We start from the raw sequence: 25,816 nt of genomic DNA, 5'->3' as shown, positions 1-25,816 counted from the left end.
TATTGGAAGATTTTCTTAACTTATTTCATGCTTCTAAAAATGAATTATTGTTGTCAATTTTTTTACTCACTTTCCATACTCACTATTTTGGACAAACTCTATTTCCTGTTCCATTTGTGCATAAATACACTATTTTAAGATTTTCAGAATTTAACTATCAAGTAACTGATTAAATTAATTAAACTTTGATTCCATGCAAAAAGCTCCTCCTTGTACCGTTTTTGAGAAAAATTGAAAAAATCAAGATTAATACGATGATATTTATGAGAGGGAATTAATTATAAATTAAAGTCAAAATGTAAAAAGCAATTATAATTTTTTTTTCTCCTTTTCGATGCCAACGTGTATTTTTTAAAAGCTGTTTTTTTTAAAATTTATTTTAAATATATATAACGCCATTTTTGGAAGAAATCGAGAAACCTAAAGTTTGTTTTTCACCACTTTCGGTCGAATGAAACAGAATATTTAATTCGATCGCATTACTTGCATTTTTGTTAATTGAAACTGTAGAAGGGAATTAAAATGAATTTTATTATTTTATCAAAACGAAAAAAATTTCAGCTTCTCATTATAAATAATTCTTGTTTCGTATTTTAAATCCTTTCGACTTTTCCACTTTTGACTGATTAATCCGTGCTTCATACATGCTCAGAATTATGGTACATTTAAATTTATAAGTTAGCATTAAATCTTGATGGTTGTTACCATTGGATGCAAAAACTCTATGGAAGATATAATTATCTAAACTCTCATGTGTATTTATTGTTGAATCAAATCGACATAATCCTAAATAGAATGTCGTCATTAGTAGAGAAAAATTGAAAATCAAATGGCAAAAAATATTCCATTCGTTCGTAAATGAAAATTAATCACAGATATACTAAAATAGAATTTTGCGGTGGAGCGTTACGAATGCGATAGTTGGAGAAAATAAACGAATACGTACTTATTAATCGGAAAACGAAAATCTTGTTCCTCAATAGTTTAAAATAAATCTTTATTATTTATACAAAATTTGGAAATGGAAAACAAAGCATGAAGCGCTTAAAGCAATATTCGAAGTAAACTGAGATTAAATCCTATTGATGAATTTTAATTTTTAATGATTGCGCAGAAAAGAAATAATTATGGCTTAGTTTTCTCAAAATACGGTTGCTGATAACCTACGCTTTAAAAATTTATTTTAATCTTGATGCTTTTCACAAAAGCAATTACTTTCTTCTTTATCTCATTAATGAAAGCATGTTTTTGAGAAGATTTTATCTTTATTTTTTCTCTTTTTCATTCTTTAATATACTTCATAATTCATTATTTTAGATGCTATATAAATTTGTTATAAATATTTTCTCTGATGAGATGGCGCTTCTCCTAAGAGATCAAAACCTACCCAAACAGGATCAATAAAGTGATAATTAAATTCTGAGTCTGTTGAAATAACACGAATTCATAACATAAATGTGCAAAATTTCAGAAATCTAATGCATCTGGAAGTGAGTGAAATATCAGTAACAAAACTTTATCTTGAATTCTATGAAATAAATAACCTTGAATAAAATTGTATGAAAACAAGAAGTAATTTAAACTCTATGTAAATATAAATTTAAATTTATTCCTAATAAATAAAAGAAACATAAAAAGGGATATTTCCTAGAAATCTTTTTCTTTAGTCAATCTGTAAATTTTATCTTTTCGCCTTTTCCATTTCTCATCTCTATGCAATAGTATAGTACCCTGATTCCGCAATAGAATCAGATTTATTTCCTTTCAATTTAGAAAACCGAAATGTTATGATTCAGACAGCATGTAGACGAACTCTGGTTGAAGTTTATCCCATTATTTTAAACATTTAGCCATCAGTAGAGTAGCCATATTTTGTAAGTGCAGTCGATATTTAAGATTCTTATGCGAAGACCATATTTATGATTCTTGTAAGAGAATTCAGAAACAACCAATATATAAAATCTCTCAGCAAATAATTTTGCGCGTTTTAAAATCCTGACGAAATGATTCGTTCTCGGTTACTTTTCAGTGAAAACGGGAATAGATATCTAACATTATGAGAAAAATAAATGACTGAGAAAATTCATCTCAAAATACCACCTGTCCATTTATAGTCATAATTTTTTTTGGTTACAAATGCTAACAAGGATTAACATTTAAAAATCTTATTAAAAAATCACATGTTTGTCACAATTATTTGATCTTATCCCCCATGGTTATCCATGTCATGCCGAAGAAATCTGCATTATGTTGAAACATCGAAATAATATCTTAGGATTTGTAATGTTGCTTTATTTTCGGGACAATAAGATTTCGTTGTATTCCATCGAAAACTGGCGGTGTGTATGGGTTTAATGCAAGCTAAATTTGATATCATAGATGAAATGTTCTCATGCTAGTCTGGCAGGAACGTTTGGAAATTGGGGCTCTATCACAGGCGTCACTTTCGAGTCTTGAACCCTGTTGAAAATTACGATCTTGATCTTTCACCCCAGGTTAAGTTTTAAATTAGAATGATGATCTAAGATATAACAGGAAATAAAATGTCTTTATTGTGATTCTCGAAGTGTTTTAAAGATATTCCCCAATTCAATAACAGATGTCAGTTTGCAAAAATATGTACTTTTCTCAGGAAATATCCTTTATTTAAATTTTGAAACCTTAACCTTGATTCAACTCTGTACTTCCTTAGGTGCTTGAACCAAACTCAGGCTTTATCCATCCCGAGAGAACAGGCTACATTTCAAAAGACCTTTCTACAGACCTTGTTCAAGAATAATGGTATACAAATTATTTAATAATACCTCCCTATTATTTTGAATTTGAATAAGTGTTTCATAATCAATTAATTCAATGTATATTAAGTATTCAAATATATTGTATGTGCAATTAATATGCTTCAAGGTTGAAGTGATACAAATTTTAAAATTTCTGAAGTGCTTTGCACTACTATTAAAGCTAAGTTATTAAGATAGTTAAGAAAAACAATGCAAAACAGAGGAACAAAACTGATAAGTCGATCACCGATTGAATAATATGTACCTCATCTGTGCGAATCGTCACACTCATATAAATGAATTCGGCTATATTCTTTTAACAATTACTATGAGAAATTTCAATATGAAATCTCTTTACAGTCTTTATCATTTTCAACTTCCAATGAGCTTCTAAAGAACGATAATCGGCTTTAGCCCACAGATGTGGTTATAATATTCAAAATTTATATAATGTCAATTATTATCAAATTGTCGAATGCTTAAGTCAGAAATAAGCTCAAAAAGCAAAAGCTGCTATAAAATGTTTTTAAGATAATAAGGTGTAGTGTTATTGATTAAAAAAACTTCAAAAGGCAAGACGGCAATGGTTTTAATAAAAATACCGAAACTGAATGAAATTATTTACAGTGCTACAAAGCCATTTGAAAGATGAATTTATTTTTTATTCTCGTAATCCATTTTACTATTTAAATCAACTCGTTCCTACATCATGTCGAATGAAAATGAGTCTTAAAAATATGGTATTCTGATGCAAAATAGAAAAAGGAGGGTAATAATTTTTTTTCTGTGTCTTGACTATTATCTAACAAGCAAATGCATTTTTATAATAACACGGAAACCTCATTACTTAATGTACACGAAACCCCACTCTCATTTTCAAAGAACAAAATATGCCATACGATAATTTATTTTCTATATCTGTTATATTTTATATATAGTTTCATAATTGGAACGGCTAGAATTAATTCTCATGATAAAAGTGGATCAAAATCAGTAGCCAACATAAGTTTTCAATTTGTGATTTTCAACATGTTGTTGCATAAATTGACCTACCCAGTTTACATAACAATTCCGAAAATAGTTACTACTTCAGCATTCCATAAGTATAAACAACAAAATAATATCCTCATGACATGAAGGAATTTTTCAGCGACGGTATAGATCATTATTTTCTAAAAATATAATTCAAGATAACTACATATTTTCTTTTGGTAGATATCTTTTTGGTAGAAATAACGAACAATAATTCTGCTTTTCTCAACATAATAGCATTATTTGGTTATTTTGAACTTAATCCCATCATTAATCGAAACTCAAATGATAGAAAGTTAATATTTGATTTGCGTATCTTCCGAGGTTTATTCATGAAATAAACTAAACCAACACTAAACAGTGAGATAAGCATATATATAAAAAAAGAAAAATTCTTTTTAAAGAAATGTCATTAGAAGCAATTTAGCAGTTCCACTGACAAATAATAGTAATTTGTTTTTGTTCAACGCTTTTGGTATAGCTGGTAGAATAATTTATCTAATGTAAGTTATAATTCTAATTTTTTTAATAACTGAAGTTTCGTAGCATAAATATCAATAACGAGTACTTTTTTTTTACCCAACTTTATTTAGTTTCTGCCGTATTTACAAAAACTGAAAAATGATTGAAATTTGAAATCGAAATTTTTCACTTATATTTAGATGAAACAAAATTTTGAAAATTTGCTTTTAATTATATTAATTTCAGACTTAATGTAACTTTCAGATGCGGAATTTTATTAATTTCTGACTTAATTTTATAATAATCGAAAATTTTAAATAGATTTCGATTCCATATGAAAGATATTGTCTGTAAGCAAACTTGAGAAAAACTGATTACAAGATTTCATTATAATTATAATGAATTATGAGATGTATTAAAGTCTAAAATGTAAAAAATAACCATTAATAAACTGTAAAAACACACTTTTATTATTGCACTGAAAACATAAAAATCAAATTTATAGGAAATCTAGTAGTCTAAAGAATAATCTTAAAAGCGAAAAATGCATAAAACTATGATATAAGGAAATGAGGCAGAATGTGTTATAATTAGAAAACAAACTCCTAAATGTTTTTTTTTTAATTTTATCTTTCTTTTTTTGCGATGTATTTCAAAATTTCGTCAAAAGTATTAACCGATTGTGGGTCCACTAATAAAGCTTCCTTTAAAATATTTTATTTTTATAATTTGAAATAAATTTGGTATTATTTTACAAAACTGTATTCTAGACATGTTTCGTTAAGTAAAGTAAGAGGATGACAGTTATGAACTGATTATATTTCAAGACATAACAGTTTCCTCGTCTAATTTTTATTTATTTTTTTCGTCTATTCATTTTTGGCAGAGACAGTCAATACTAAAACATTGTTGACAAAAAAATTGAGTTTATGGTGCTAGTCTCACAATATGCAAGCATGTTGTCAGCCAACTATCGTAACTTTCCTACTTTCATATCACTTAATGAATTTTCCATTTCTGTTTGAGAAGAAAAACCTGAGTAGAGTGTAACATGAAAATGCACATCAGCAAAGGAAAAAATGCAATATTTTCTTTTTTTCTTTTTAGCTTTTTTTGCAAATGAAAATGTTTGCAGCTGTTATAAAAAAAAGAGGGAAAATCTAAGCAAAAATAATTATCATTATAAATCTACAAACTTTCCATTGTATAAAATAAATTCGTTTCCGATTGGAGTGTTATAGGAATAGCTACTGCTTACAATACGTTTTCCTTGTAGAATCAAATTTGGTGTGTGTAACAGAGCAGCTGATACCTCACTAGCTGCCTTCCTTTTAAACCAGCTGTCAACTTTTTTTAGGAAGTGCAACGCGCTACTATTGAATGAACTCAATGTTTATTGTTATTAGCTGATTTGGAGTAAACCAATACTTTATAAAAAGAGTAAAATATACATGAAATATAATTCTACTAAATGATGGTTAAGAAATGAGAAATAGAATGCCTATATACTTGCCCATAGATTGATGAGGGACAGCTAGAAACTATAACATAAAAATATCTGAGACATGTCTGTATATATATAGAAACGCTATTTGCATAAAAGATAGATTTTAGGTATATGTCGAATTTGGAATAAGTTTGAAATAAGTATTTTATGAAGTACTGTAAATAAATTTGTTAAATCAGTTTTTTAAAAACGTTCTTATTAATGTCCTAAAAAGTAGAATTTTTTTGTGATTTACTTTTTAATTTTTTATATTATCTTCATATAGTACAAGAAATTTTTCCCTCAAGAAAAACATATATGCAATAAGTATAGTATATTACACTTATAGTATGTATACTTTACATATAGCATATAATATATATGCTATAAGGAATTTTTCCTTCAGACTCTCAATTTTTTCAATCCAACTCAGCACCAGGCTCAAACATTAACAAAAATAATGGGTCAACGAATAATTAAGTTCTGATATAGCAAGATAGTGTTTTTGTACAAAACACTACAAGTAAATAAGATTTAAAACACTTGAAATCAGTGAAAATTCAAACACTTTATTGCATAATCATAAACATGAAACAAGTGAAATTAAATATAAGTCTATAATAAATGATGTTCAACAATCATAAGAAAGATTTAGCGCTTCTTTGAATATGAGCTAGCAATTTGAATTTTTCCATTGTTCTATAGAAAATATTATCAAAATCCTTACTAATTTTTTAAATTCACAAAGGGACAAACAATTCATTCTTTTTTGTAGTTTGCGGCAATAATTTCTCTCCAAACAAACTCTTAGCTATGTAACAGAGATTTTCTTGGTGGTTTATCTTTTAATTCTTATTTTATTAAACAAAAAAATATATAATCTTTAGAATATTTAAAGAAATTAAATCTTCTCTGTAAGAAAAAAGTTGATATATCAAGATCAGTGCAAAAATTCAAGAGGAAAAAAAATGTGAGATTCGAAAATGAGGGATTTGTAAAAGTATACCGTTATTTTACACTAAAAATAAATTTATATAAGTTTAGCTATATTTAAATACCAATTTTGGATGCAATACAAAGTCTGTTAAAATTAAGACATTTGGATTTGAAACATTTATATGCTCAAAATGTGAGACTAAAAGAATACAATTCAGCGTACAAATTGTTTAGTACTTACTCCAAGGTGATCTAGTACACTTTGCCAAAGGCGAAAAACGGGCAGCCCCTGGCAACCTCTCTTTTGTACATATCAACTCCCCCCGGTGTGAGAACCCGGATGAACGATAGGTGTTTTTCTTGATTTTATGCTGTGTCTCTTTGTGTGTGTGATGTAAACTCTTGCTACCTAGATAAATACAGCTTTATAATTTAATTCAGTTCATTTCTTCCTTGTATTTTCACCTTAATATCTACAAATATCTAATTAATGCTTTTAACGTGAATACGAATAAAATTATAACAAAGCCATAATTCTACATAAAATAATATGATGCATAATGAGTATACTTTATAATTTTGAGTTTAAAATTATTTTGGCAGCATCTTGACTTTTACCTCTAAATTGAGGTATTACAAAGCAATTTATCAATCTAAATATACTTTTTCTTCGAACACGAGATGGTCATTTTTCAAGGAAAAAAAAGTCAAAAGTACTAGCTGATTGATACAATTTTATGATGAAAAGAAATATCTTCTTTTCTGCCTTTAAATAGATGTTGTGACTTAAGGCAAATTTTATGCAAATCGATTAGTTCTACAGATCACTCTGACAAGGTCACTCGAGGATTTGAGAATCCTGTCTCCACTTTATGAGAAAACCGTCTCCCTGTTTATTACGGAAAGATTTAGTGATCGCTGATTCCAATCAATTAAAAAGTTGGAAAGGAAGAGCGAGCGAAACTGAGACCATGACAAGCCGCTAAGTTGAGAATATTATTATTATTATTGTTGTTGTTGTTTCATTTTTTTTTTAAACTGTTGCTGAATCTCCTTTCAAACTGATTTTATCAGAATCATAAACCTACTTTTGTGATGTTATTTTCAATTAATAATAAACAAAATTAGGCAGCATCTTTTTTTATTTGTTTAAAGTTCAAAAATGAGCATTAATACATTGAAATAAATAATGTGCCGATATGAGAGGTTTTACGTACATTGCGCTTATATTGTTTATAATATTTTGAAAGGTAAACTTAATAATAAAAACTATATACTTCGGTAAAATCAAATTATTTCGGCAATGCAAGTGAGTTCAATATTTTGTTTTGCTTTAAAACAATTTGTTCGTAAAATATCCCATATATTTGAAATATGTTTTTGTATGAATTTTTATTACTAGTTTATAAACCATATATTTTATAAATAAACCAAAAAATTTTTTAAACAACATCTAATGGTTAAAGGAATAATTTAAATGGAAACATAATAGTCGGTAATTAAGAATTTAAGGTTATGAATGTTATTAATAATGTAAGAGCCTTATATAAAACTATAGATAAGTTATTCAGATCTTTAGAAAGGAATTATTACTGTTATATCATACAAATGAAAAGAGATAATTTTAAAAGTTTGTAAATATAATTATAAAAGAAAAGTGGCCGATTTTTGCGGGAAGAGGTTACTTTTAGGAAGTGCTTATTAAAGTTATTATAATTTGTTGTTGTGAATTCTTTCAGGTTTAGTAGTAGCAGAGTTATGTTACAGCTTCCAATTTCTTCTGAATCCATGTACAGTATTAACAAGAAATAAACTTCCCACTTCATAATGCTCTAGAATGCCTTGAATTGGTCCAAATGAAATAAAATTACAGAAAATTCGAATAATGCGCTCTACATTTATTAATTAAAAAACTAGTATAAAATCCACCAATAGATGGCGCTGTTATAAAAATAAAAAATTAATATACTTTATGTAGGTTAAATAATATTAAAAAGGCATTAAAACAGCTTAATACACCCTCTTCATGTTCAAAAATGTGCTATGATCGCAGAAAATTGTACTTCAGGAATCTCACAACCAAAAGTCCTAGGGAGTGATTATCCAGCGAAATAGGATGCCATGCTATTGGAAAATGACGGCTGAACACTTGTGAATTTGTAAAATTCCGTGTTAGAATTTACTTTAAACGACGATCAATGTTAAGAGACACGTCATCCTGCATGAAAATGATGTTCTAAAGGCATTCATTATTTAAAAGTTGTGGGATTACAAAAATCAGTAGTACTTTTAACCAGTAGCTCTTTTCCTTGAAAAATAAGAATAATGTGAAGAGAAGTAGCTAATTCTCGTGCAGAAGCCGCCTTTTTGTCCAAAGAATAACGCTAATAGACATGCACAGGAAAATAATTAATTTTTCACGTTTCCAATATATGCAGATAAATACCATTTCTGTCATAGCGTTATCTATTGGTGAATTTTGGTACTAAATTTCTTATTTAATAAATGTGAATCATTTGAATTAGCTTAGTTTCATTTTTGTCCCATTTAAATAAATTCTAGATTCATTCTAGGGCCCTCTGTAAGCGGAAAACTTATTTCTTTTGAGCCTATACTTTTACATCGGGTTTTTGTTGTTAGTTGCAAGTGTAAGCTGCAACATTATAAATAGGAGTTTACACTTACAAATTTTGAAAATACTATTTGTTACTTTTATTTGTTTTTTTATTTGTTGCTTAAAATCATATTTGTTACTTTTTAATTTTTAGCGGAAAACTTCTCGTCGGGTTCATTTATCAGTGAAATTTGTGAAAAGCGAAATTATACCAGTAATATATCTTTGAGCGATATTTTTATTCATATTCGATATATATGTTGCCCTAAAACTCAAAAACTATTAATTTACTATTTTTGTAGGTTTTGACTCTTTACCTTGGTAATTATCAATACCTCGTAATTTGATACATTAAAGAGCAGAAATTTGATTTTCTAATTTTTCTTTCCTCCTTTCTCCCCTTTCTCATTTGTCAGTTGGGCACGTGCCAGAGATAAAATAATTAAACCATTAAAAAAGCTATTTATGCAAACATAATCTAGTGCCAAATAAAATTGCGCCTCGCTTTATGCGAACCTTGTCAACGAAAACCCGAAAATAAGAAAAGTGGAATTATTTTAAAGCCGATTAGGGTGTTAGTACAATTAGTGGTATGTTGTATTACTGCTTGGTGTTTGTCTGAATATTAATTTAAGCGTCTAACAGCATTTTTGTTTTTCGAGCAAAGATCTTATTTTCATTTTCAGGGTACTTAGCAGGTAATATAAGAGATTAAACAATTTTCTGCATTTTATCCCTCTTAACGTCGAATTATTTTAATCTTTAAGAGAAAAAAAATTAAAAAATGTTAAGTGCATCATTTGAATTATTTGCAGTTAAAAAAAGAGCGAATAAAAATAATAATTTTTGTCTTTCATTAAATTTCTGAAATTTTAATGATATTTTATCCTTGAAATTTAAGAATATATATATATATATATATTAACTCCTTGATCTAAGAATTTACTTAATTAGATGACATATCCTGTTTGGAACATACATTGTTATTTTAATTTCTGTAGTAATATAAGGTGCATTTTGGGTATTGAAGCGTTTCTAAGTCATTGTCGTATTTTAAATTACTAAACGCTTTCACTTAATTGCAAATTTAAAAGTGAAAATGTAGAAATTATGTGCGCGTATCAGCGGCATTATTGCATCCGAAGGGACAATGGGTTTTATCTGCTTTCGATGGAAAACCAGCGCTTAGAGGACTAACAAATAAGCCCATTCTGCAACAGATAACCTAGATATTCTATACATTACCTAATTTCCTCTTTTTACAATAACATATGGGTATCGTGTAAAAATTTGTCTTCAACCTAAACATTTATAACGAAATGCTAAAACTAACGGTAATATTGTTAAATGCAGCTTTTACATACTAAGCTTTTAATTTTACTTATTTTCATTTTTTTCATTGTTATTGTTTAGGGAAAAATAATGGAAGAAAAGTCTACTTGTATCCTTTTTTTAGTTGATCAAAAAATGTAGTGACTTATGTTAAATGACAATCTAAGATGATGGAATGATGAGACCATAGTTAACGAAATAAAGATTTAATTTAAAGGAATTTAACCTTTGAAAGTTCCCTTTCTTGAAATACGCTTTTAAAGAAAGTTCTCAAAGATCTGAGCATCATTAGTAATTCATGTTTGACGTAGAAGTCCTATCGATAGTTTTAAATTTTTGAAAAATATTCCTGTTTTGCAGATAACACTAATGACAAGGACATTTTTTTAAATGATCGATTACGAAACTCGGCATGTTTATGGTTCACAAGAGACTGATTATTTTTACCAGTTATGTCTTAGCACTTCGCATTTTAACGCTTTCTGCAACATACCGGAGTTCTTTTTCCTGACATATATTAATTGATCGGTGAACATAATTTTCGCTGTTTTTTCTGGTCTTGTTTCTCTCCTTAAAAATTGCATATTTCACTTTGAATAAATTAAACTGTACTATTTCTTGCACTTTGATCTTTATTTACAAAAACATAACAGTTTATTACTAATCATTGATTTACTTGCGATGAATTAGTGCATGTGTTAAAATACCTATTATATGTTGTAAGTATTAACTACGTATCTTCACACAAATGTTCATGTATCTAATAACTGTACAATTAGTCTTTCTAATTTTTCTACTTTTTTTCTTGCTGTACATTTATTTATCGAAGATGATCTGCGAGAAATTCTCATGAAATAGAAAACTTAGTTTAACAACAATTCCGCTCCTAAGTAGTATTCCTAAAGACTGCTTTATGCACTCTTTGAGAGTCTCTCAAATCCCCTTTTACTTTCATTTCATTTAAAAACAAACGTACACTAGGGATGCTTTATTAATAATCCACGGACTTGGCTATCTTAGGGAAGCTTTAAAAAATGCCATATAAAACGCAGAAAAATCGTCCACTGACTTTCTCTATTATGCAAGAAATGCTGGCCTTTGACAGATATGATGCATTCTTTCTTAGTATGAAGCGGTAATGAAAGAACATTTATCTTTTAGCAGCCACTGAAGGTCAAACAGATTGCAGATTTAAAAGGGGTATAATAAACTTTCTTAATTCTATTTCTTAATACTGTTTCTCTTCATTCTAAAATCTCGACATTCTACATTATTCTGAGAGAAGTTATACAAAAATCCCCTATATTATTTTGGTACAATTGTACCAAAATGAAATTACAAATTTTATTTTGTCAAATAGACAATAGACGAAAAGACAATAAAATTTTAAAATAAAAAAGAATATTTTCTTTTGTCCTTTCGGGTTTTTTTCGTTTGTATGGGGTTTTTTTTGTTGTTGTTTGTTTGCTTTTTAGATGATAAGCTAAAATGAGTACGAAATTTTTGGATGATTAATTAAATTTAAAATTATATATTTATATATGGCGTAGTATTAATACTGTCAGATTGCGGTAAATCAATTCTGCTCAAAGTTCAATAATTATGATAGTATAACAATATATGATGGTTTTATTCGGAATGATTTATAATTTTTAATTTTTATTATAAAAGCTCATAAAAAGATTAGATAATTTAACGAAAATAAGAATGTCTTCTTAAAATATCATTACACTTCTTTTAAAAGATAAAAATTAATAAAATTTCACTTCCCACCTTCGTATGAGCTCAATGTATTAACAAATACACATGGCATATAGTAATCATTGCATTTTTAAAACCTTCAACCAAATATTGATTATGATTTCATTTTAAATAAACTATAAAAATTTCTCAAAAATTTTTTTATAAGCTATCAAAATTTGTTGTGAACAACATAAAATTGTATTTTGTTTGCTTCCCACTTAAACAAACAAAATACAATTTTTTTGTTTTGTTGAAATGCTTCAAGTAACTTTAAAGTGTAGATACTTTCTAAATTTTTCAAATATTCCAGGACTTCAATGCTTCATTTTTTTAAAGAATATTTAGGTTCTTATCCTAAAGCAAAAAAATGTTCTAATATTATTTTTAACTTTTCGCTACATTTTTTCAAAATGGAATAAAAAAAATTGGCATAGTTGCAATATACGGAATAAAATTGCTCTCCCATTCATTTCTTGAATTGATGACTTTCAAGGCAGAACTGATGATATAAAGGTGAAATTCAATGAATTTTTTTAAAAAAAATATTTATTATTTAATGTTAGACTTTAATGAATTTCACAACCATATAGTTTTTCTATGGTGACTCATACGAATTCCTTGATTTCAGTATTTAAATCAATCAAGAAATTGAAATGCTTTCGCCTGTCGTAATTATATATGCCATTCAAATGATCTGCGTTTAAAAAGTATCTTCTTGGCGGCGAAAAATGATGACAGTTCTTGTCCCGCGTTAATTTAATACACTATTAATTATTGGTTTCCCGCTTTTGACGTCGAATTTCTGCTCTTTATGCTTTTAGTTTAATGTTAATGAAGGCTAGATTTTAATGACGGGTTTAAATATTCGAAAATGAACTTCTGGCAATCTTGAACTTTCTGCTTGTTGTATATAAATTACATGTTTATTAGTAATAATGTCCAACAAGCTTTAATTTTCATTCTGGTGTGAAGGTGATTGATATAAGAAAGTTCACTATAATTTTACCTAATATCATTGGCTGTATAAATAAATTTACTGCATATTTAAACAAAAAACAAAATCTATATGAAAAAAATTAAATATTGAAGATTTTCACTCAGAAACAAATATTAGATGCGCAGAAATGTCATTATTCGAGTAAAAAATAGCTGTTTTGAAATTCGATAAAATTTTGGAAATAAATATGTGTAATCCAAGAGTTCATATAAGTAATCCGGTGGTGAACAGAGTAAAGTCCGATGGATTTTAAAGTTTTAATAATATTATTTGAAAAGCTATATTCATAAAAATTGAATTATTTAACTCGAAGAAAAAAAATCTCTCAAAAGAACTTGAATAACAAAATAAATTATTTATATTCAAAATACAGAAAAATTTAACTACGAAAACAAAAAGTTTCGGCTTAATAAGAAGGGTTTATTCCCATTTGGTGGAAAGAGATCAATTTAAATTGGCAAAAGTATCTATGTCTTATTAAAAGAATAGCAGCCTTTCATTGTCATTTTTATTTACTAATGTATTTTTTACTTATTTATAAAATCTCTTTTATGCGATTTAAAACCAAATCAATGATATCTACTTTCATTTCCTACAAATGTCGCTGTTGATGGCTCCCAAAACTATCCTCATCTGCCAAAAAAATATTCTGTTATGATGATGCATAGCGAATTTTAACAAGGTCATGATGTTGCATCAATTTGGCATGCAAAAAAATGACTAGGATAAAATAATTTCAAAAACATGGCGAAATTAAGTCAATTTTGGCCACAAGAGTCCGAAGTCATTTACTCTCCTGTATTAATTATATGGTTAAAGGATTAGAAATGAAATTTCATTTCATCTAGTCCTTTATTAAAAAGTTGCCGACTTCTGTTACGCAATATCAAACAAAAGTAGAAATGTCCAAAAATTCCTCTTGATAAATGCATTTTTCAGCGCTTTCTTTCACTTCATGAAAAATGGTCTCTAAAAAAGGTCGCTCGTTTTCAGTGCTTCTTTCTGTACTCATTCGAAGCCTTTTTCAAATATTCTATACATTCAAAAACTTCAATAAGATCCTACTTTTGCTCGCTAAGTCTTCGGCCCTCTTTCAAACATCAATATGAGCAAAATACAATTCGCAAGCTCAATGCATTAAAAAAAAGTTTATCCTTAAAAGTGCCGACATGCTTTTATTTAAGTTCACCTTAAACGGATAATGTTCTTGAAAGAGTATCGATTTTCAAATCCCTCAAACAGAAGTGAAGAATGTGGCATGGATTTGTGCTTGTCTGCGAAAATGGAAATAAATATTCACGAAGGTTTAGCAGGTATCCACACCGAAAACAGCGTGCACAAATGTATGCTAGTATTCCATTTTGGGCATAGAATTTTGCTCATATATTTGCTCATATATTTTATTTAGCTGCATTGTATCTTTGACATTCTTGTATTTAATATCATAGACATGATAAATTTCGTTTGCTTAATTCTTATGATTTTATCTCTGCATTTTGAAATGATACAATACGGTGAGCACAAATTTCTTGCACTATTTTATTAAAGCAGGCATTTTGTGCGGATTACTTTTATGAATAAATTATTTCTCTCCAGTTAAAATATTTATAATTGTCATTTTTTCTCTAGTTTAAACATTTAAAATTACTATTAAAATATTTTTCTCTAATTTTAATATTTATTATTACTTTCAAAGTATTGTTCTCTAATTTAAAAATTTGCTGTTATGACTAAAATGTTTTTCTCCTGATAAAACGAGCAAAATTTATGATCTTATATTTTAATAGGTATTTAAATTGATTTTTTTAATACAAAATACATTAGTACGCTTAATTGAAACAAGTTGCTGTCAATTTACCAGCCGATACGGCGGTTGTCCATTATCTTTAAAAACCATGTTTAGAGATGTTTCTCACCAAAATAATTTTTTCATCACAATGCAATTTTTAATTAGATTCACCACTTTTTTAAATCGTCAAAATATTTATAACTATTTTTCAATGAATTTCATTTGTGCTACTTTAATTGATTTCAAAAATTGTTTCCCATCATTTTCCATTTTTTTATAGTTTTCTATTAATGCTCTTCGAATAAAGAGCATTTAATCTCTATCCATAATGCATTTCATGATCTTTATTTTTATTATAAACGTTATTATCCAAAAATAGACTTCACACCATAAAACGCAAGCCAATCCAACCAACTTCAAGTATAAGCAGCTTCTTTTTTGAAGAAGAAGGCTGCCCATCTGATTCTAAACCAACATTTACTCATTAATTTAGGGTCAATTATACTGAAATATAATTTAAGACTAAATACATTTCTTGACTGCTTGTTTGAATTGAATATTTGGTACATAACTGGAAGTTGAAGCCACCTCTGAAGTCCTGATGTGCTACCATTGATCCAATTTTAGGAACCAAATCCATTTTCCTTCGCACCACTACTACCCACAACTAGCCCGAGGGCTCAGACTAAATTCAATTTAGGGCAGAGCTTCGTCGGGGTGATCCGCTTCAAGCAAGGACCTTCCCCTCTTTACACAAGAAAACTTGCAGAACACACAGTTGGACCCCATTGATTTGTTAAACAATGTTTACTTATATTTATCTGTTCGCTTACTACGTTCACTTCCATCATACCAATCGCATCAAAAAATAAGCAAATAAATAAAATAGGAGTATTTTTTAATTAGAAGAAATGCTTGAGGTTGTATTTGAATAAACATTGATTGATGACAGGTATTTTTCTTTGACCCCAATTTTCTTCTGAGCTATCATACTTTGTTTAGAAAATTTCTGCTTGAGAACCCGGATTTATTGGAGTTCATCTGATTTTTAAGCTGTAAATAGATAAAAGATGGTATTGAACTTTTTCTGTGTGTTTAAGTATTGATTGTTATGCACGTGAATAAGCTAAAAAAAATAAATAGAACAGAATGAAATTAATAATATAAGTGTCGAAGAAACGAATTATAATACTGATGCAATTCTTGAAAATATGTAGTTAAACAAGAGTAGTAATAATAAACATAATAAATAAAAAGAATAATATAAATAATAATAAGAAGAAAAAATAAGAAAAGGTTACGGTGATGTTTAAGTAATTTTCCTGTTACCATTAATGCTAACAAAATAAGTAAGTTTGAATTTTCAAAAAGACAGGGCATTACTTTGCAGTAGCATTTTTGGGAATTGTATACTTAACTCTAAACTCTTATTGCTTAGTTCATCGAATAAAATCAAATCCCAACATTCTGTTTTCCTTAAATGAATTAATATAACATCTTCTTCAGAAAAAAAAAGTTCAGTATCAGAAAATATTCAAAGAAAAAGAGAAAAAAAAATGAGTTTTTTCTTTCATGAGCAATATCTTTTTTATCTTTCAGTGAACAAAACTTTGCTTATTTTAACTACCTCATTTTCTGTCTGCAATAATTCTAACCATACCCCTTTCACGAACTTTTCTCAATCAATTTTGTGTTTGTGAGAAACTAGAGATGCACCTTTAAAAATAAATACGTTTTCTCAATCCATTACTATTTTCAAATCATTATTTGAAACAATCAATATTAAATTTCCTTTCCAAATAATTTTTCTAAGTTAGTGAGAACACGATAGATAAGGCAGGATATTATTAAAAAATTATTATTTAATATTTTTTTATCAAAATTATACTAAAAGTCATCAGACCATTATAATTTTTGATAATATGAACAAATGCTGAAATATAGCTACAAATAATGACTCATGTAAATATAATGTTATTTCCACATCCTAGGGTTTTACTGTTCATTTCGATTCATATCTGTTATTATTCAGTTATATTAAGTAGAAAACATAAAAATAATGTTATTCTATCTTTAGATTTATCTAATCCCAATTATTTACTAAGGATGTTAAAGTGCTCTGGATTAGAGGTAATGCAGAGTATTTTAAACGCTTAACATTTTTAAAGCAATTAAATTCATAAAACATGTCTGCACATTATCTTATTCATTTCACATGTTTCTTGAAATTCACACATAAAGAGATTAGAAACTTTATAAAATTTACTAATATTTTAAATACAATTAAAGTTTCAGAAGTTAAAAAAATCATCTGAACTTTGGTGTTAGAAATGTAATAGTTCAAATGAAAAAGCATTTGATTATATTATTTAATTGAAAACATGGTATATTAGTAATAAATACATAAGTCATCAATAAGATAACTGAAATTTCATTTTTTTCGTTACACTTTAATGATAGATTTCGAATATCTAAAGACGCATGAATAATTTTTATTTTATTTTACATTCTTCATCTTGTTTATGGAGAGCTATTGAAAAAGAAAAATTGAACAGAGCAAAAATAATATCATAGAATCAATAATCAATAAATTATCCAAACTGTAAAATCTTTATTTGACGCCAAGTAAATGCAGCATACAATTTTAATGATTCTTTGAGATGCAGTCTTGTAACTGATACCATGACTTAGATGAAATATTTCTCCACTTGAGTTTTAATAATTATATCTTGAAGCTATGCTGAATCATTGTGAAAATAACTTGCATGCTTTTTTTCATAACATTTTGGTTATTTTTATTTCATTAGAAAAGCATACAATAAAACAAATTATTATAAAAAAATTAAAATAGGGCTCTCTTCTTTTAAGATGTAAAACAATATATATATATAGTTTCTAAGCAACTTACATATTCAATTTTCTGTAATGTTCAAATAACGTTCATGCTTTTTGCTAAAAAAATAGAACATTCAAAATATTTATTAATGGAAATGTCTTTCTTAAGGATATTTAATGAAATACCTATCATAGCAACAGACGAGTTCATGAAATACGAGTTGAGTTGCAATATCCGAAGAGGATGCCTCCAATAAAATCTCATCACATCAGTTCTCAATAATAAAACCTTAAAAAAAAAGGGTTTTCACGGTTTCAAAAGTTACTTGCCACACTTCCTTTTTTTTTTCCTCCGGAATTCCTTTTTGCCAGAATCCCGGAAAATAATTTTACGTTATGTCTGCTGTCGCGGAAGCAACTTGAAACAAATTCGGCAGAAGAAAAAAACTCCGAAGACAAATCAATTCAAAAAGGTTGCTTGAGAATAATGCGAAACGCAGTTCTCGATGCAAAAGGAGAAAGAGAGAGGAAGAGCCAAAACGAAGTGAATGGTAGGATCCTTTTATTGATTATCTGGGACTTGTTGCCCACCTAGTGAAGTTGAGAAATAGATTTTAAGTTACGCTGTGCTCTCTTTACGAAATTACCGCTGGAAATTTAAATGGATTGGGACATAATCGTGGAGTACGCAGAATATATTTCGAACATCCACCCTCTTGCAAATAAATATCCGGCCAGAATGGATGGTAATAGAGCTATGAATATGATTATCGAGCCTAACATACTTTCGAGCAGATCGAATTCTCATTCATGATGTGTAATATTTGGAAAGGATGTACAAATTTTTAGCAATTGAAAAATGCTTCATTTGGTAACTGGAAGCGATTTAGGAATTTCATCAGCAAATGGGATTTTCAGTTTTGCCGATTCGAAATATTGTTGGATTGGTTTCTATATTTTGTCAATATTTACTAACGGGAGGAATTTTAGTACCACTTGCTTTAATGTATCTAAATATCGAGGACATGGATGAGAAGCTGGTGACTTCTCTGTTATCCTGGTGTTCGAATAATGTTGTCATGGGTGGTTAACAACCTCATCATCGATTACGCGACCCCTTTGTGAGGGTTCCCTATATGGGATGCTCGTAAAATAATTCATTTTGATTCTTAGAGACTATATTATGTATATGTCTTTTCAGTCATTCAGTTTTCCATGACTCGGCTGAAAGAGAGTTTCTCTATTACATCCAGACTAAAAAAAAATCCGTTAGTCAAAGACTCAGTATATAGGGGGAAGTGCTCTTCTGAATAAAAATAACTTGGAGCATTTGAGACATAAGCCTGACGTTGATCCTATAATCGACTGTAGATTAACTTTCTAGAGGACTTTCGGCGGATAATGCATCACATTTGAGTTTCGCTTGGACGAAACAGTTAGTAACAATTAGTTCCACTATAATGAGCAATTCATTGCTGAAACTTATATCAGTCTATCTGCTTTTGAATAACTCTAATTGAGAAAAGAACCAGAGGATAAAACCCATACTTCTTCCTTCGTTTCGTGTTTCTCAACATGACATGCCTCAAGTCATTATCTCATTGGTGGGATAAGAAAATGTGTAGATTAAGTTTTAAAATTTAAAAATATGATCCTTTTTTTTACCGGAAGTGCAGATGCTAGATAACCATCATAATTTTTCTTCCTGTTTTTCCCCTCACTTTTTTAATCATCCCATAGATAATTTTTCTTTCTTCATCCTTTGAATCGCAACATATGCAAGTAAAAGATAGAATTTCGTGCTATAGAAAATGAAAAAATTGCTTCATATGAGGTCTGACAAAATGAACCATATTTTTATTTTAGATTGATTAACCCGTAATTTAAAAATGTATGAGATAAACATCTTTTATGTGGGCCCTGCGAGGATTCTCTCCTTAAATAATCATGTTATGGAAATATTAACAGATGTTTATCAAAAACTTTTGATTAAAAAATCAGTTGATTGATTTTTTTTATTCAAATTTTTATATGGTTTTCATAAAGCCGAAAGAAAACTTTCATTGCTGGAAAAATAAGCAATGTTTTTCTTCAGTCATACAAATCAAACTTTTGGATAAATCTTATAAGTGAAATATATAAATATATTTGAACAATGATACATTATTGAAAGTATAGATATTTTTAGATCAGTGTCCATCGATATCATTTGACGCTAATTTGATATTAATGTTTCTAGTTAGAGTTTCTGAAATTAAAAATATAATTTGTCACAACAACTAAATTATTATTGAAAATACATGGAAAAGATTCCCTGTTTTGGAAGATGATATTTCTATACTATTTCAATATTCTTCTCATCTATATCTTGCAAAAATTACAAGGGAAAATAATTTTGTAATCTTCAAAGTCATTTTGATGTCTGTCAAACAATGTTTTAGGAAAAATAATTTTTTTCAGTTTGTAAAAATTGAATGTAAGGACTGAACAAAAATGAAAACGAAGGGGATATTGATACTTCTTTTAAATAGGGAAGTTTCATTTATGCTTAGATTCTGTGGTGAATTAAGAAATATATTTTCAACTTCAAATCTATTTTACTAAAATCTTACTAGAATATTTATTTTCTAAATGAATGCAAATTCTTTTTCGTTCCCATTGTAATCCCGCATTTGTAGATGCATTCTGCCAAATGATTAACAAGGCTGAGCTTCAAAATATAAAATCCTAATTAAAAACTCTTCTTTCAGAATTTTTTTTGAAGTTCTTAAAATAATATACATATTTTGTTCATACAAAATGTGTGTTGAGGAAAGGACTAACTTGGACGCTCGAGAAGAGTGAAAGTCAATATTAGTGCATTGCTTTAAGGGTTTCATTTTATTGCGAGACCGATGAAATTGTACTCTGAAATATCATTTGCTGAAATTTGAGACTGATATGGTATCTGTAAAAAGAAAGAAGGCCAAGATCAGTGCATTTCTTTCTTTTTTTTCTTTCAAGGAAATACCCACGTGGAAGGTTGATGAAAATTTTCTCGTGTTATATTATGTGTTAAAATTGCAACACAGCACAACCTAGACTTAATCAATCTTAGTTGCATTTTTTGAACTTTAACTTTGCTGAAGGTGAAATTAATCATAAAGATATATTATTTACTGCGTATTTCATCAAAAATAAAGTATAATCAATCATTCTTAATTTAATGATGATTGTAAGAAGACATTCAGAAATGATGGTTCGCGGTAATTTCTAAAACGGGAGTAATCAAAATAGCATGGTTAGGATTAAAATACGCAATTTAATACAAATTTTTTTTTTTAAACTACGAAATCTTTTAAAAGCGTCTATAAAAATTTTAAGAAAACAATATTTCCATATCTCGAAATTTATGTATTGAAGCGATATTTCTATCTTGATTTTTTATTTCTTTATTTTATGCTATTTTTCTATCAGAGCGATATATTGTGTTCCTTATTTTTTATAATTTTTCTAAATTCTTTGCTACATTAAAGCTAACAACTGAGTTATTCTTAGACTCAAATATAAAATTTCACGTTCAAATAATTTTCAGTTTAAATTCATATTTTATTAATATGAATTCCATTCGCTTAAATATCCGATTATTTAGATAATCCATTTACTCCTTCATTTTCTTCACTGAAAGTAAATGTGTTTAACTGGATTTTCCAGAAGTCCTTTTTCATTTTTCCCCTTCAGGTAGATTCTTTAATCTCCTGCATGCATTAAAGTCCGATTGATATTTCTGTACATTTCTGTACGAATGTTCTATTAAAAGGATTTGAGATTTTTTTTTCCATCGGAATACATGGCAAGATTTTATTTAAGGACACATTTAGAAATATCATTACGTACTTAAAATAGCCGGAACCTGTTTTTGGATAATAATTACTTTAATCATTATCTTTCAAATGGAAAAATTCTTCTTTCTCACGCGAATTTCTATATTATTGAAGAAACGTCAGCCTCGAGATACATTTCAATATGGGATTTTTTTTAACAATGAAACAATAAAAAATATGACTTTGATAAAAGTAATTTCTGTAATTATTTGGCTTATTGATTACTTAGATGATCTTACAAAGTTTCAAAGGTTTCGATAAAAATTTGTGCAAAATATTAAAAAAAAAAAAAAAAAAAACGACTAAGCAAATAAATGCTGTAGAGAGATAGAAAAAAAATCTTAACATGAAAAAACCCTGAAAAATATTTGAATGGCGCTTGTACTTGGAGGGCAGAAATAATTTTTATATTTCTACATGAAGATGTATTTAATAAAGGGAAATAAAATAATAAATCATAGTTTTGATTATAGCAATTTTTATAGCTACTCACTCCATAAAGGATAAAACCAACTGAATTTGCTTGAAAATTTGAATATTTCAAAAACCCTCTCTAATCGCTTAAGTGGGCTAAGACGCTGCGTGGTTGAGGAATATCCTTCGAAAGGTTATGAATTCAGTTTCAAGGCTGTGTTCTTGACACGCATTATTCAAAAATTAGTAACAACCTATTGGTCACTCCCGATGGTTTGACTGTGGAAGGTTTTCGTCTCTTTCTCGAAACAAAAAATAAATACGGACTGCTTGCCTCCAAAAGTCCTCCAAAAAAGCAATCCATCTAAAATATTAAAGCAAAATCAGATTTCTACATCAATATAGGTTCTCCAATATCTCTTTGATCAATAGAAGCTATCATATTTTCCGTTTCAGTCCTTAATGTTAATACCCAAGACAAAGTACGATTAGCCACAATAACAACTTAAAAGATAATAACTAAACAGAACCCCCCCCCCCTCCCAGACAACTTCAGCAGGAAGAATACGGATTGACTAGTCGTCGCAAGCAATTAAACGGGTATTGCTTCCCTGCGGGAAAAACTGCATTATAGCTCTGTCAATATAAAATTCCTTCCGAGGGAAGTGTATGTCATCAGGGTTCCGGGGGGAGGAGGACATTTAACCAGAAAACACCACCATAACTGTATCTAGCAGCGAAGTGAGAACCTGCTTACATGGACGTCCATTTCTCTATATTTGAAATGTTCAAACAGCATATTAGGCAACAAATAATAAATTAGAAGAAAAACAAGATGTCTTATACTCAAAAGAAAAAGAAGATTTAAAAAGTTAAAATTGTTTAAATTCAAGCAATATTATTCTTTGTCAGTGCAGGAATGTGCGTTAATTTTCATCAAAAAAGCAGAATTTATAATAAGGCAAGAATTTGTTATATTATATACTAGCCGTCTTTGGCGACCAGCCGGTTCGCCAGTCTTAATGTTCATTAAAATTTTAATAATTAAATATTTTATGTAATTCCCACTTTAATAGCTTCTGCATCAAAATATTTTAAAACAAATAGTTTTTTATAGTCATATAATTCACTCATAATATTATAAAGGCCTTCAGTCATAACGTAATATGTATCTCTCTAATTTTCTGTTAGCTCCCGTAGAATTTATGCTATAAATTAAAGTAGAAAGGATTAATATGCAATTAATATAATAATATTTTTTACGGAAACAAAGCATTTTTTTAAATATGATTACTGAAGAAAGAGTCACTGAGCGTTTAAACATTATGAGCACTAAAGAATATCTTTCTTAATTTATGTAATATATCAGGAATTTGTCAACAAAATTTTCTCAGATTCATCAAGAGCAGATTGATTAATTAACAATGCTTAGTTTTAAATGCATTAAACACTAAGAAAATAAACAGAATCGTTTAAAATAATCGGTCTAAAACAGGCTAAAAAAATACTAAAAAAACGATGTGCTTAAAACTATAAGCATATTAAAAAAATATATTTATAACTAACATAAATATAATTTAATTACAAATGCATACAACTAACCTAAAAATAATTTAAATCAAGTCCGCATCCTTTGATAATAGTTGTCAGCAATCAGAACACAATGCGCATGCGTGAATTTTCAACGCCAGCTATGGTAACGCAAATGTGTGAATTTTTCTACGCTAGTTGGGGTAACGCTATGCAGATTAGAAATTTTTAATTTCCTTTATTCTGTTTTATTTTAATTCAAAAGTATTTCAGAATGAATCTAAAAGATCGATTAATTAGCAATGTTTAATTTTAAATGGATCAAACATTAAGAAAATAAACAGAATCATTGAAATAATCGGTCGAAGAATCTTAATCTTAGCCTCATTAGCGTGGGAAAAAAAGCCTTACTCATTTGGCGATGTGGAAATGAAAACATTTTTCTGGTGGGAAACTTAGTTTTTAATTTATAATTAAAATTCTAATTAAAAATTCAAAAAAGTGACCCCAGGTGCACATTCTCGACTTCCAAGGTATACATGTACCAAATTTGGTAGCTGTAGATCAAACGGTCTGGCCTGTAGATCTGGCCAACGATCAAACGGTCTGGCCAACACACAAACACATTGAGTTTTATTATAAGTATATAGATATATAGATTATAAATATTCTGAGTAATGAAACAGCACACTTCATAAATATGACTTTTGTGGCCTATTAGGGAAATCTTGCAAAATTATAAAACTTTCGGATCAAATTTGTATATAAATAGGAAAAGATAATATGCAAGAGAAAGATTAGAAAGTGCTTTAACGAGGAAACATTTAAAAAGAACCCTTGAATTATTGTGACATATACTTTTCAGTTAATAAACAATAAATTCATCACAATAATCATCTAAGTTTTATCACAATAAATTCATTCTAAGAAATTGAAATTCGGGCAACGTATGCTTATTTCGTTAATGATAAAATTACGAATACTCTTTAAGAAATTTTTAATTCAAAAATTAGGAATTATTTGAAACAATTTTCAGCAAGAATGAAAAACAAAATATATCTTGCCTGAACACACAAAGTGACTAGAAAAAAATTATATACCTTCCTAAAATGTCCCAAGATGCTATTATATTAGTGCTTTTACTTAAGTTTAGAACCGTTTACTATATTTTTTAAACTATACAAGTAGAAAAATACATTGTAAAATTTTCTATTTTTACAAGTCTATTAATAGATATGCGCAAAATGTATCTGGCACCATCAGTCATTAAAAATTTAAATTATTAAACATTCAAGAGATGCTTAAATTTTAAATGCCTAAATTATTGCTTCCTTAGATAATTTTGGCATTTAAAACTTAAACAGCTCTTCAGATAGATTTATTTTTAAGAGTTCATATTTAAAATTGAATGGGAAATGTACAATAAACTAATTATATCTTTTTATTTTCTCTACGTCTGTTGACATCTACTCTAGATGAAATATCTTTCCTGAAAGGGCCTTTCATCTTGAAATTCTATCTTAATGCAGATCACAAAATTTATAAAATATATTCGAACGGAACAATGCACATTTTGGAATTTGTTCTGAAAAGGATTCAAATGCAATAAACTGACCTCCATAAAATACTGAGCATTCTATCGTCTTCGTTTGAGGTTAGAACAAATTTTCATTAACATTGCAAATAGTTTATATTACACAAGATAGTAACTACTTCAATTCGTGCATGATATTAAATGAAGCATTTCCTCAGGAGAGAAAATAGAGACGATTAGATAGAGAAAATAGAAACGATTAGATAGAGACGAATGGGCGATTAATATAGAAATTTGCGGCGACGTAATACAATATGCGTAGTTTATTTAATAGGTACTTCATATGAAACTTAACTTCAGCACTAATGAATTTACTTCGGGGATTCAATCCTTTTAACAAATTCTTTCAGTACTTAAATTATAAATATTATGGTAAATGGGCATAAAAGCGCTAAATAAGGCCTCGGGGAAG

General features: G+C 28.4%; 1 protein-coding gene across 3 annotated transcripts in view; it reads left to right on the top strand.

The window, feature by feature from the left end:
- Positions 1-25,816, top strand: part of LOC129960492 (uncharacterized) — an 86,436-nt gene that overhangs the window by 14,387 nt on the left and 46,233 nt on the right. The window contains exons 2-3 of one of the 3 annotated variants that reach the window (XR_008783599.1): positions 2,693-2,781; positions 15,796-16,009. The exons of 1 other annotated variant lie outside the window; for it this stretch is intronic. Coding sequence is in view for 1 of the 2 variants with exons in the window: in XM_056073962.1 (XP_055929937.1) it covers positions 2,779-2,781 (3 nt within the window). In the remaining variant the exon portion in view is untranslated. Of the gene's footprint in view, positions 1-2,692; positions 2,782-15,795; positions 16,010-25,816 lie in introns of those variants that run through there. One more of the 3 variants, XM_056073962.1, reaches the window with a different exon arrangement.

The sequence above is a fragment of the Argiope bruennichi genome, chromosome X2 (genome assembly GCF_947563725.1).
Source record: "Argiope bruennichi chromosome X2, qqArgBrue1.1, whole genome shotgun sequence".
Lineage (NCBI taxonomy): Eukaryota > Metazoa > Arthropoda > Arachnida > Araneae > Araneidae > Argiope > Argiope bruennichi.
Note: the sequence above shows the minus strand (reverse complement) of the source record. Positions and strands in the feature narration are given on the sequence as shown.